The sequence below is a fragment of the Chiloscyllium plagiosum genome, unplaced genomic scaffold (assembly GCF_037043375.1).
Source record: "Chiloscyllium plagiosum isolate Xiang-an unplaced genomic scaffold, Cpla_swu_hap1 HiC_scaffold_27, whole genome shotgun sequence".
NCBI classification, from domain to species: Eukaryota; Metazoa; Chordata; class Chondrichthyes; order Orectolobiformes; family Hemiscylliidae; genus Chiloscyllium; species Chiloscyllium plagiosum.
The window spans coordinates 79,875,186-79,887,218 of NW_028270165.1; the positions used below are offsets into that span (position 1 = coordinate 79,875,186).

At 45.3% G+C, this 12,033-nt stretch overlaps 2 protein-coding genes across 2 annotated transcripts in view; both read left to right on the forward strand.

Moving 5' to 3' along the window:
• LOC148144639 (uncharacterized) overlaps positions 1 to 12,033 on the forward strand; it is a 408,822-nt gene that overhangs the window by 338,987 nt on the left and 57,802 nt on the right. The window lies entirely within an intron of this gene.
• Positions 1,938 to 12,033, forward strand: part of LOC148144650 (uncharacterized) — a 56,319-nt gene continuing 46,223 nt past the window's right edge. The window contains exon 1 of the mRNA XM_087975000.1: positions 1,938 to 3,126. Within this exon, the coding sequence (XP_087831126.1) occupies positions 2,416 to 3,126 (711 nt within the window). The 5' untranslated portion in view covers positions 1,938 to 2,415. The remainder of the gene's footprint in view (positions 3,127 to 12,033) is intronic.

The following is a 12,033-nucleotide window of genomic DNA, read 5'->3' on the forward strand; positions in this document are numbered from 1 at the left end:
CCAGCATTGCGAAGAGTGTTAAGAGTTTCTCCACAGCTTGTACTGTACTTAATAAAGTTTGGTTGTTCATAGAAGTTGGCGTATTGCAGTGCAAGAAGTTCAAGCAAAAGAACTTAACAAAGGAACCTAAGGGATAAGTCTTTCATGCAGAAAGTGGCGTGTTTAAGGAAAGAGCTGTCAGAGGAAGTGGTGGGTGCTGGTACAATTATGACATTAAAAGGTATCTGGATGAGTATACGATTAGGAAGGGTTTAGATGATATGGGCCAAATGCTGGCAAATTGGCCGAGATTAGGTTAGGTTATCTAGTTGGCACGCATGAATTAGACCGAAGGGTCTGTTTCTGTGCTACATATCTCGATCACTCTGGCTTGCCACTAACATTTGCCACATCTATATGTACAGTTTCTCTCTGGTGTCAGTGTCAATGCCTTGATATCTCATTCTTAACTGGACTGGCAGTGCTTGGAATATAATGCGGCAAAATGAGGGCAATTCACATAAAACATCCCCCTATGCACCGATAGTGGGAGCATGGGGATTCCAACCGGGGTTTACAGATACCACTTTTAAACTCTGGAGATCCAGGGGTATCTCATGTTTAGGGGATCTATTTAAAGATGGGGTCCTGATGTCTTTTGAACAGCTGTGTCAGAAATTCGGATTACCTCATGGAGACCTCTTTCGATACTTCCAAATTCGAGATTATATACAGAAGAAGACCACGTTATTAGATAGTCTTTATAAATCAGATAGAGAATGTAGTGTCCTACGACCAGTGGGGGTATCTTCCGTCAGTACTATTTATCACTTACTACATGATGAAGTATCGGGAGATATGGATAATCTGCTTAAAACATGGGATCAGGATTTGGGACTAGAAATCTCTATAGAAATGTGGAATGATATTTCGGAAAATGCTAGAAGAATTACTATCTGTAACAGAACCCAGGCTATCCAGCTGAAGATACTTCATAGGGCCCATATTGCACCGGTTCGATTGGAGATGCTCCTGTCTTAAATTTTGCCAATGTGTCCTATATGCAAAATAGAAGTGGGCACTCTTGTACATTGCCTATGGACATGTCATAAGATCCGGAGATATTGGACTAAAGTAGCAAGTACCCTGACAGAAATTTTAGGAACGGAAATTAAAGTGGACCCTGTATCTCTCCTCTTGGGCTTTTCGAACCTTCCCTCCCTGAACACGTACGGGAAGAGACTATTTTCTATTCTTTCTTTCGTGCAAGGAGAAATATTTTGGTGAACTGGGCGGCTGAGGGCCACCCTGGACTTTCAAATTGGCACAGATTAATCATGGAATGTATTCCCCTTGAATTCCTTACAAATATGGTGCACCGAAAGACCGAATTATTTGATAAAATATGGCAGCCCTTCTTGAATTACATAAGTACAGATATTTCGGCTATCCTAACAAGGGCTTTTATTTCATTGAGATTACAAACCTGGCTGGTCCAGGGCCCCTCGGGGGAGGAATCCCGCACGAATACGGGTTTTATTACATCTGATGTTAACACATTCCGAGCGTGTAAGAGACTTAAATATACACTCTGGTTAGTTGTAGGTTAGATTAGTAGATAGTTGAGTTTTGTTTGTTTTTTTTTATTTTACGTTTTTCTTTCTGTTTTTTGTTAAATTTTGACTATTGTATATTTGAGTTAATTGTATATCAATGTTTATATCTGAGAGTTTTGTTTATTTTTGTAAACTTGTTAAAATGTTAAATTTCTAATAAAAATATCTATAAAAAAACTGGACTGGCAGTGATGACTTTTGTAATCTTTTCTTACAGACTATCTGAAGACAGAAGTTTCAAGTCAACAGATAAAGGGCTTATGTCCAAAATGTTGATTCTCCTGCTTCTCTGATGCTGCTTGCCGTGCTGCCCTTTTCCAGCGATGCAATTTTTGACTCTGACTCTCCAGCGTCTCCAATCCTCACTTTCACATCAATGTCTGATAGTTACTCAATCCATCAGGACCGCAACAATTTTTAACTATGATTCTGTGAGAAGGAGCAAAGCTTTCTTTTTGGACCCTGTTTGAGTACGGGGGTACTGGTTGAAAGACCCTACTATTGCAGCAGACTGAGTGTGCAGCCTGAAACAACTCTACTGCCTGGAAAGAAGAATTCATGGCAGGGTTGTACACGTGTGTGTGCAGCTGAAGCTTCGGCCATGGAGAAACCCGAGGAAACACGCCCTGTTGAGAAACCATAGAGTTGTGGCGACTGCGGGAAGGGCTTCCATGTCCCACCTGTCCTGGCGGCTCATCAGTGCAATCACACTGGGAAGCGGCCGTTCTCCTGCCCCGAGCGGGCAAAGGGCTTTACTTGCTCCTGTGTCCTGCTGGCCCACCAGCATATAAACACTAGTGAGAGGAAGTTTTACTGCTCCATGTGCGGGAAAGGATTCACTTGGGTGGACAACCTCCAGACCCACCAGCGATTCCACGCAGGGGAGAGGCTCTTTAGTTGCCATGAGTGCGGGAAAGTCTTCAGCAATTCCTCCAACCTGCTGACGCACCGGCGGGTCCACACGGGGGAGAGGCCATTCAGCTGCCCTGAATGCGGGAAGGCCTTCAGCGATTCCTCCAACCTGCTGAGGCACCGGCGGGTCCACACGGGGGAGAGGCCCTTCAGCTGCCCAGAGTGTGGGAAGGCCTTCAGCAAATCCTCCAACCTGCTGAGGCACCAGCGGGTCCACACGGGGGAGAGGCCCTTCAGCTGCCTAGAGTGTGGGAAGGCCTTCAGCAATTCCTCCTCCCTGCTGGCCCATCAGCGGGTCCACACGGGGGAGCGGCCCTTTAGCTGCCCAGAATGCGGGAAGGCCTTCAGTCAATCCTCCAACCTGCTGGCCCATCAGCAGGTCCACACAGGGGAGAGGCCCTTCAGCTGCCTAGAGTGTGGGAAGGGCTTCAGTAAATCCTCGGACCTGCTGAGACACCGGCGAATCCACATGGGGGAGAGGCCCTTTGCCTGCTCTGAGTGTGCTAAGGCCTTCAGCAATTCCTCTGACCTGTTGTCCCACCAGCGGGTCCACACCAGGGAAAGGCCATTCAGCTGCCCCGAGTGCGGGGAGGGGTTCACCCACTCCTCCAAACTGCTGGCCCATCAATGGGTCCACACCTGGGGGAGGCCGTTTGCCTGCCCCGACTGCGGGCGGAGGTTCACATTGTCTTGCAACTTGCGGAGGCACCAGTGCATTCAACAATCAGATTCCACCAGTGACGCTGCAGTGGATCACCCCCAGGGCTGAACCTCCTGCCCATTCTGACAGTGGGTGCAGTGGGCTTTTGTGTTTTGTGCTGGACTCACCCCCACCAAGCCCACCTACGTGGCTCAGAGGTGGCATGGTGACTCTGTGGTTAGTACCACTGCCTCATGATGCTGACCTGGGTTCAATGTCACCCTTGGGGAGACAGTCTGTGTGTAGCTTTCACATTGCACGCCCCACGTCTGTATGGGTTACCTCTGAGTGCTCTGGTTTCCTTCCCCTGGTCTAAAGGTGTGTAGGTTAGGATGAATTGGCCCATCTAAATTGTCCCATAGTGTTCAGGGATGTGTAGGTGTGGTGCATTAGTTGGGGTAAATGTAGAGGAATAGAGATAGGGGAATGGCTGGGTTACTCTGCGGAGGGCCAGTGTGGACTTGTTGGGCCAAAGGACCTGTTTCCATACTGTAGGGAATCTAATCTTTAAAAAAAAAGAATTCCTCCAAGCAATCTTGATAAAATATGCCGAGTTGGACAAAGTATCCCATCAAGTTTGAGTTGAAGTAGTCAGAAGTGACACGACACCATGTTACAGTGCAACAAGTTTATTTGAAATCACAAGCTTTAGGAGCATTGCTCTTTCATGAGTGCTGCTCCTTCATCACTTCATCTGGTGCCGTGTGACTTCTGACCTTGTCCACCCCAATTCAACACCAGCACCTCCGCATCAGAGTTGACGAATGAGATTGGATTTTATTCGGCCTGATTGTGAGATGTTCCATTTGGAAACTCAAAAATTTCTGACCAACAAAGAGATGCAAATCATAGAGTCCTACAGCAGGAGACAGTCCCTTCGGCCCAACATGGTCCACACCGACCAAACTGTCCATCAACACTAAGCCCATTTCCCTGCAGTTGGCCCATTTCCTACCATACCTTTCCTATCCACGTATTTGCCCAAATGCCTTTTAAATGTTGTTAATGTACACACTTTCGCTGGCATCTCATTCCATATGTGTACCACCGTCTGCGTGAAAAGAAACGTTGCCCCTCACATTCCCTTTTATTCTTTTTCCTCTAACCTTAAACTGATGCCCTCTAGCCCTCACTTCCCCAACCCCGTGCATTCACCCTCTCACGATCTCTTCACTTTTCTAAGGGCCTCTCTCAGACTCTTAATGCTCTAAATAAAAATATCTTAGCTTGTCCAACCTCTCCCTTTTACACAGACCCTTGATTCCTGGTAACATCCTTGTATATGTCTTCAGCACGCTTCCAAGTTTAATAACATATTTGTTATAGACACTGCCCTGTCTACCTATTTTGTTGGAAATATAGGACCTAATCCAAACTGGATAATCTGGCTGATGGGGCAGGAAAACACTTCCTTTCTTGAGAGACAAGTCTCCTGGAGAAAACTGGCTGGCTTACTGATCTACTGACCCTCAGTGTCCCACTGCCCTCAGTTATCTGGAGGGGTGTCCATACATTTGCCTAAGGTGGTGCTTGAAACCTTTATCATCTTTGGGATGGATCCCCATTCATTCCGTGCTATGGAGTCATGCAGCCTGGAAACAGACCCTTCAGACCAACTAGTCCATGATCCCCAACTAAACTAGTGCCACCCATCTGCTCCTGGCCTGTATCCAGTATGTTAATACTTTTGTTCATTTGTTCACCGTGAGAGTTGGATAAATAAATTGTTGATTGTTGATTTTAAAGTGTTGAGGATTTATTCTTATCACTAGAGCAGGTTACACCACTTTTCATGCTAATTTTACTGATTATTGGGTGACACGCTCCTCTGGGTGTTTCTGTTTTGAGATAGGTGTGGTTGTCAGCCTTTGCTTTATAAAAGTATTGACGTAATGTAGTGCTGAATGCAATGGAGTCAACATGAATCCCAGCCTCTCACTGTGGTTGTGGGTGAATCGTCTTAATTTGGCTCTTAACTCAGAAACTGCACACAATTAACTGCTGAAACAATGATTAACACTTTATTGTATGTAGCAACCAAAAATAAAACTCCTCAAGTTTTCATTGGAGAAAAGAAGGTTTAGGGGTGACTTGATAGAGGTGTACAAGATGATTAGAGGTTTAGATAGGGTTGACCATGAGAACCTTTTTCCACGTATGGAGTCAGCTATTACAAGGGGGCATAGCTTTAAATTAAGGGGTGATCGGTGTAGGACAGATGTTAGGGGTAGATTCTTTACTCAGCGAGTAGTGAGTTCATGAAATGCCGTGCCAGTAGCAGTGGTGGACTCTCCCTCTTTATGGGCATTTAAGCAGGCATTGGATAGGCATATGGAGGATAGTGGGTTAGTGTAGGTTAGGTGGGCTTGGATCGGCGCAACATCGAGGGCCAAAGGGCCTGTACTGCGCTGTATTCTTCTATGTAACCAAGTTCAACCTCACTCACAACTTGGCTATCACCCAATTGATGGCAGAATTTAACTGAGTTTCCCCCAACAGTATCTGTCTCTGGAAGTGTCCAGGGATTCAGTGCAACATTCTTCTTCCAAGTACTGCTGCTACATCATTCTGGAGTTGAATTCTGGTGGAGATTCCTCGCTTTCAAATCTGTGATGTGATGCTTCTTTAGATTCTAACACCACCTCCCCACACTTCTGGAGATCTCCGGTCTGTAGCTTGCCTTCTTATCCTCGAGGTTTAGTGGTTTGTTTGATACAGCGTTTCCTGCAAAAAACTCCTTTACGTCAGGGCCTTCCTTCCACAGACAAACTTAATTGTCCTTTTATCATGAGCTTATTAAACACTTCGCTCATCTGTCCCAGGAAACAGCTTGTTGTTTTGCGTCCTTCTTCCCAGGTATGGTTAACTCCCAGAAATTAGGCCATTCAGCCTATTGAGTCTGCTCTACTATTCAATCGTGGCTGATACGTTTCTCAACCCAATTCTCCCTGTAACCCTTGATACTTAAGAATGATTGAGTCTGCTCCAACATTCAATGGGCTGAATGGCCTAATTTCTGCCTCCTGATGTAGCAGTTTCTCAGTGGCCCTTTTGTTTCTTGGTCCAGAAAGAGTTCCTGCTAACTCGGGGAGTTGGAAAGTTCTGCAGTTTACAGGACCCTCTGCCACATTCCCCTCTGCCTCCTCCTGAGATACTGGCAATTCCCAAGATCCCTTGGTATCCCTGAAACAATCGAGGTGTCTGGAAATCTCTGCTGCTACTCTGGAACAGAAGGATTATGGGGAGAAAATTCAGAAATCTGATGTGCAAAGGGACTATGGAGTTCTACTTCAGGATTCTCTCAAGGTAAACTTACAGGTTGAGTCAGTAGTTGGAGAGGCAAATGCAATGATGGCATTTATTTCGATCAGACTTGAATATAAATGCAGGGATGTACTTCTGAGGCTCTGTAAGGCCACAATTAGAGTACTGTATGTAGATTTGGGCCTCATATCTCAGGAAGGATGTACTGGCCCTGGAACATGTTCAGAGGAGGTTCACAAGAATGGTCCAGGAATGAAAAATTTAACATATGAAGAACATTAGAGGACCCTAGGTTTATACTTCATGGAGTTCAGAAGGATGAGAAGGAATCTAATTAAAACCTACAAAATAATGAACGGTGTGGATGTTGGGAAGGTGTTTCCATTGGTAGGACAGACTAGAACCTGAGGGCTCAGCCTTCGCGTCAAGGGAAGACCCTTTAGAACAGAGGGAAGAGAGGCTCCTTCAGCCAGAGTGTGGTGAGTCTATGGAATTCACTGCCACAAGGCTGTGGAGGCCAGGTTACTGAATATATTTAAGACGGAGATAGATAGGTTCGTGAGGATCAAGGGTTAAGGGAGAGAATGGGGTTGAGAAACTTATCAGCCATAATTGAATGGCGAAGCAGACTCAATGGGCTGAATGGCCTAATTTCTGCTGCTATGGTCTTATGATATGCTGATGAGTGGAGGGATGAGAAGGAGGTAAAGAGATGAAGAGAGAAAGGAAGCTCGATAGAGATGAAGGAAATATAAGAATTGTATGATAAATGGCAGAACACATAGGAGCACTGGCATACAGAGAGATCTGGGCATATAGATCCGTGGAAGTGGTAATGCAGATGGGCACGGTGGTCAAAAAAGCACACAGCACACTTCCTTGAGTGTAAGAGTTACGTTACAGCTGTTTATTATGGCCACATTCAGAATATAGTGTGCAGTTCTGGTCACTGTGCTACTGGAAGGATGTGGGTGGTCTGGCAGAGGGTACAGACAAGGTTCACCAGGACATTGTCTAGTCTGGAGGGCTCTCGTTATGAGCAGAAGAGGCATAAACCTAGATTGTTTTCTTTGGAAAAACAGAGGCTGAGAGGAGACCTCGACAAAATGCTGAGATAAACAGATTGGCTGGACAGGGGTGGCAGGGTAGCTCAGTGGTTTGCACTGACACCTCACAGTGCCAGGGACCTGCGTTCGATTTTAGTGTCAGGCAACTATCTGTGTGGAGTTGGCACATTGTCCCTGCACCCCACCTCCCATATCTGTGTGGGTTTGCTGCAGGTGCTCCGGCTTCCTCCTACAATCCAAACGTGTATAGGTTAGGGTGGATTACTGAAGCTAAATTACCCATAGTGTCCAAGGAGAGGCAGGTTCAGTTGGATTGTCTGTATGTAAATTGCCCCAATTTTCTGGGATGTGTAAGTTCGGTGCATTAGTCAAGAGTAAATGTAGATCACAGGGGTAAGGGAACGGGTCTCTATGTGTTAATCTTTGGAGGGCCGGTGTTAACTTGTTGGACTGAATTGTCTGTTTCCACGCTGGAGGGATTCTATGATAGTCAGAGGCGTTTTTTCCCTCCAAAGTGGAAAGGTCAACTAAAAGAGGGCACAGGTTCAAGGTGAGAGGAGGACTGTTTGGGGGAGAAGTGGTAGGGGTGGGGAATATATACAGAGGGGTGGTGGGGTTCTGGAACGCACTGCCAGTGGAGGTAGTGGAAGCAGGCACCTTAACAATGTTTAAGGTGTATCTTGATAGACACATGAAGGGGAGGTGAACAGAGGAACAGAAACCACACATGGGCAATAAATTGCAGGTCTAAGTAAGGATTAAGAATTAGTACAGGCTTGAGGGGGTGTGTGTGCCTAAACCAAGTGAGAAGGGCCTGTGACTGTGCTGTATTGTATTGATACAGCTTTCCCCCACTATTTGAAAGTAGAGTGTTCCTTTCATAAGCCGAAATGGCCTAAAGCGAAGAAGCAATTCCCATGAATTAATTTATATTATGCCTTTCTTTGTAAAAGCAACAATCCTCTTCGGATTTCTTTTGGTTTGTGAGAACAGGTATTAATGTGGTCTTTTGTAAAAGTGAAGTAGTGTAAAGTGAACTTTCGAAAAGTGGGGGATATCTTTATGCTGATGGAGGGGAGATGGGGGAGCAATGAAGAGGGGTAGATGGAGGCTCAGATGGAGAATAAACACTGAGACACCAATTGAGCAGCCCAGCCTGGCCCTGTGCTGGAGACTCAATGGGACAGAGACAAATGTATCTATTTCAGGTATACCTGCAGTATGCTCCATCCAGGATAAAAAAAAAATGTCCTTCATCTGCTTCAGCATACAGGGCAGATGAGCAGTTTCTCCCCAATGTGGACCAGGAGGTGATGCGACTGAATAAAGCCTTTCCTGTGCTGAATGTAGGTGAATGGCCGCTGCCCAGTGTATAAATGCTGATGAATATCAGGCAGGTGGGGAAGGAAAACCGTTCCTACACTCCCTGCATTTTCATGATTTCTCCATGGTGCAGGTGTCCTCTTATTTCTCCAGGTTCAACAATCAGTTGAAACTCGCTCACACTTACAGCATAGGTGTGGTGTTACTGGTGGACTGGTAATTGGAGGACTCTCATTCAGTCTGTAAAGCATGTTCCAGTCACTACTCTGGTGTGTGGGTATGTGAGACTCTGAGTTTCCAGTCACACTGACGTTTAAAACCTAACTAAGCAGACAGACCTTCTCCCCTTTGTTTTCAAGGCTATCAATATCCAAGTCCTGGTGAATCAAGCGACTGTCAGACTTCGATGTGATGTTTGGTCTGAGATTTCTGCCTCCAAATTCTTCTCTTGTAATATTCCTGTGGAAATAGATTGCAAAGGTCATTGCTGTCAGTCCACAATAGAAAATCAGAACACACAATTCTAGTTTCTGTGGGACATTCTTTCCTCTCTTAATACCCAAGATCTTTGTGCAGATCTATATGTAAATGTATACAGCAGGGTAATGTGGTGGATTGCATACTCCATGAAGAGTCCACTCAAGTTGCTGAATGGACATCTATCATGCGGTTTTGACGTTCTTACTGAAGATATACAATATGCTGCAGTGCAATATTATGAGCCCAGAAACACTGAAAATCAGGCTTTTAGAGCCATAAACATTCCATCAAATATGTACCATATACCCCAGACTTATCTGTCTTATATTAACGCACGGTTGTCTTAGATTCCCAGAAGACTCGGATTTACGTGTGAGTTTCTGTAAAAGAAGCCGTCGTTTTGGACTCCTTCCATGCCATACTGACTATTACTGGAAATACAGCCATACTTCACCAGGATTCATTGATCAATGACGTGAGGTTTATCTTTACCCTCTTATAATTTTCTGTTGCATAAATGTTTCGACGAATGTCAATGCTTTTCACCAGTCATACAGTCAGAGACATAAAGCACAGAAACAGACCCTTCAATCTAACTTGTCCATGCCGACCGGATATCCAAAATTAGTCTAGCTCCATTTGCCATCACGTGGTCCATATCCATCTAAACCCTTCCTTTTCATATACCCATCCAGATGCCTCCACCACTTCCTCTGGCAGCTCATTCCATACACGCATCACCCTCTGCAAAAAAAGGTTGACTGCAAGGTCCTTTCAAATTTTTCCCCCCTCGCCCTAAACCTATGCCCTCTAGTTCTGCACTCCCCATATCCCAGGGAAAAGACCTTGTCTATTCACCCCATCCACACTCCTCAATTTTCATAAGCCTCTTTAAAAACACACACTCAGCCTGCGATGCTCTAGGGAAAACAGCCCCAGCTTATTCAGCCTCTCCTTGTGGTTCAAACCCTCCGACCCTGGCAACAGCCTTGTGACTCTTCCCTGAATCCTTTCAAGTTTCACAACATCCTTCCTATAGGAGGGAGACCAGAATTGCACACGATATTCCAGACGAAGCCGACTGAAACTGACTTTTGCAGAGTCTGATCCCTGCTTGGATTCATACTCTCTGCCTCCCGTTGCTGCAAGTGAACAGTGCTTCCCCCCTTCTCTTTCCCTCCCAGGATAAGGAATAGAAAGGGGGAGACATTGCTTCATTCCCAGAAGAGCCCCCCTATTGTCTGAATGCGCAAGTTGGACCATGAGCTTCTGAAGCTACTGCTGCTCCTCTCTTTCTCTGAATGAAGATTGAGCTTCACCCCAGACTGCAACTCCCTTTCTCTGTCCAAACATCTGTGAGCACAGCACATTTTTGTTGAAATAAGGCATCTTTCCTGAATGTTACAATTGAAGGGGTGTCTTCCCCCTGATATTCAAAGGGATGGTAAGTCAGAGAAGGACCACGCCTTGTGTTGTGTGGCATGTGTGACAGTTGCAACAGGATGTCCCAACTTCAATGCTCAATTCAAAGTTTGTGAGACGATTTGTAGCTCGGGTGCTCATTGTTGTGGTTCTGTTCGCCGAGCTGGGAATTTTTGTTGCAGACGTTTCATTCCCTGTCTAGGTGACATCCTCAGTGCTAGGGATCCTCTTGTGAAGCGCTTCTGTGATGTTTCCTCCAGCATTTATAGTGGTTTGTCTCTGCCACTTCCGGTTGTCAGTTCCAACTGTCTGCTGCAGTGGCCGGTATATTGGGTCCAGGTCAATGTGTTTGTTGATAGAATCTGTGGATGAGTGCCATGCCAGAGAACAGCCAGGGAATTCCTAGAGGCATGGCCTCGAGGCATTTTTCCAGCGCCACATTTTTCAACTCTGAATCTGGAGCAAGGGGTGTGGTATGGGGGGCTGGGGGAATAAAGAAACTGGTGAAATTTACATTGATCCCATGTAGTTAGTGGGTCCCAAGGCAGAAGACGAGGTGTTCTTCCTACAAGTGTCAGGTAGCTAGAGCTTGAAGGGGGAGGCAGCAGAGTACTTGCGTGTCTTTGACAGATTGGGAGGGGAAGTTAAAGCGTTCAGAAACAAGGCAGTGGGGTCGTTTAGTTTAGGTGTCCCAGGGCTGTTCCCTGAAATGTTCTGCAAGTTGGTGTCCAGTCTCCCAATATGGCAGAGACCACATTGAGAGCAAGGGACGTATAAATAAATCTTATAAACAAATTGTACAAATCTTAGCCTGCCAGGGTTATTTTCTTCAATTAAGTCAAAGAAAATTTTAATTAAATTGGGTGACTACATGAAATGGTTTGTTGGTCAGACTCAAATGAGACAATGCCATGAATATCAGTGAACTGCTTTTTTTTGTCAGAACCACAAGTTCTTGATTTATTTTCACAACTTACTGATATTCACATCTGCACATTCAATGTCAAACTCTGACATCAGAAATGACATGACACCATTAATTTTTTCTTACAATAATCCAACAAACAAATTAATAACACACAGTGAATACCAAGTCTCATTAATATGAAATTAAATTTGACCAAATAAAATGTAAAATCAAATGGGAGATAACAAATGGGGGAAGGGCAGAAGGCAAGAAATGCAGCATCATAGAAGGTGCTCCTCCAGGGAGTGTATTTTACCAACTACAACTGCTCAATATAAACAAACACTGACATGATCCTCCGGT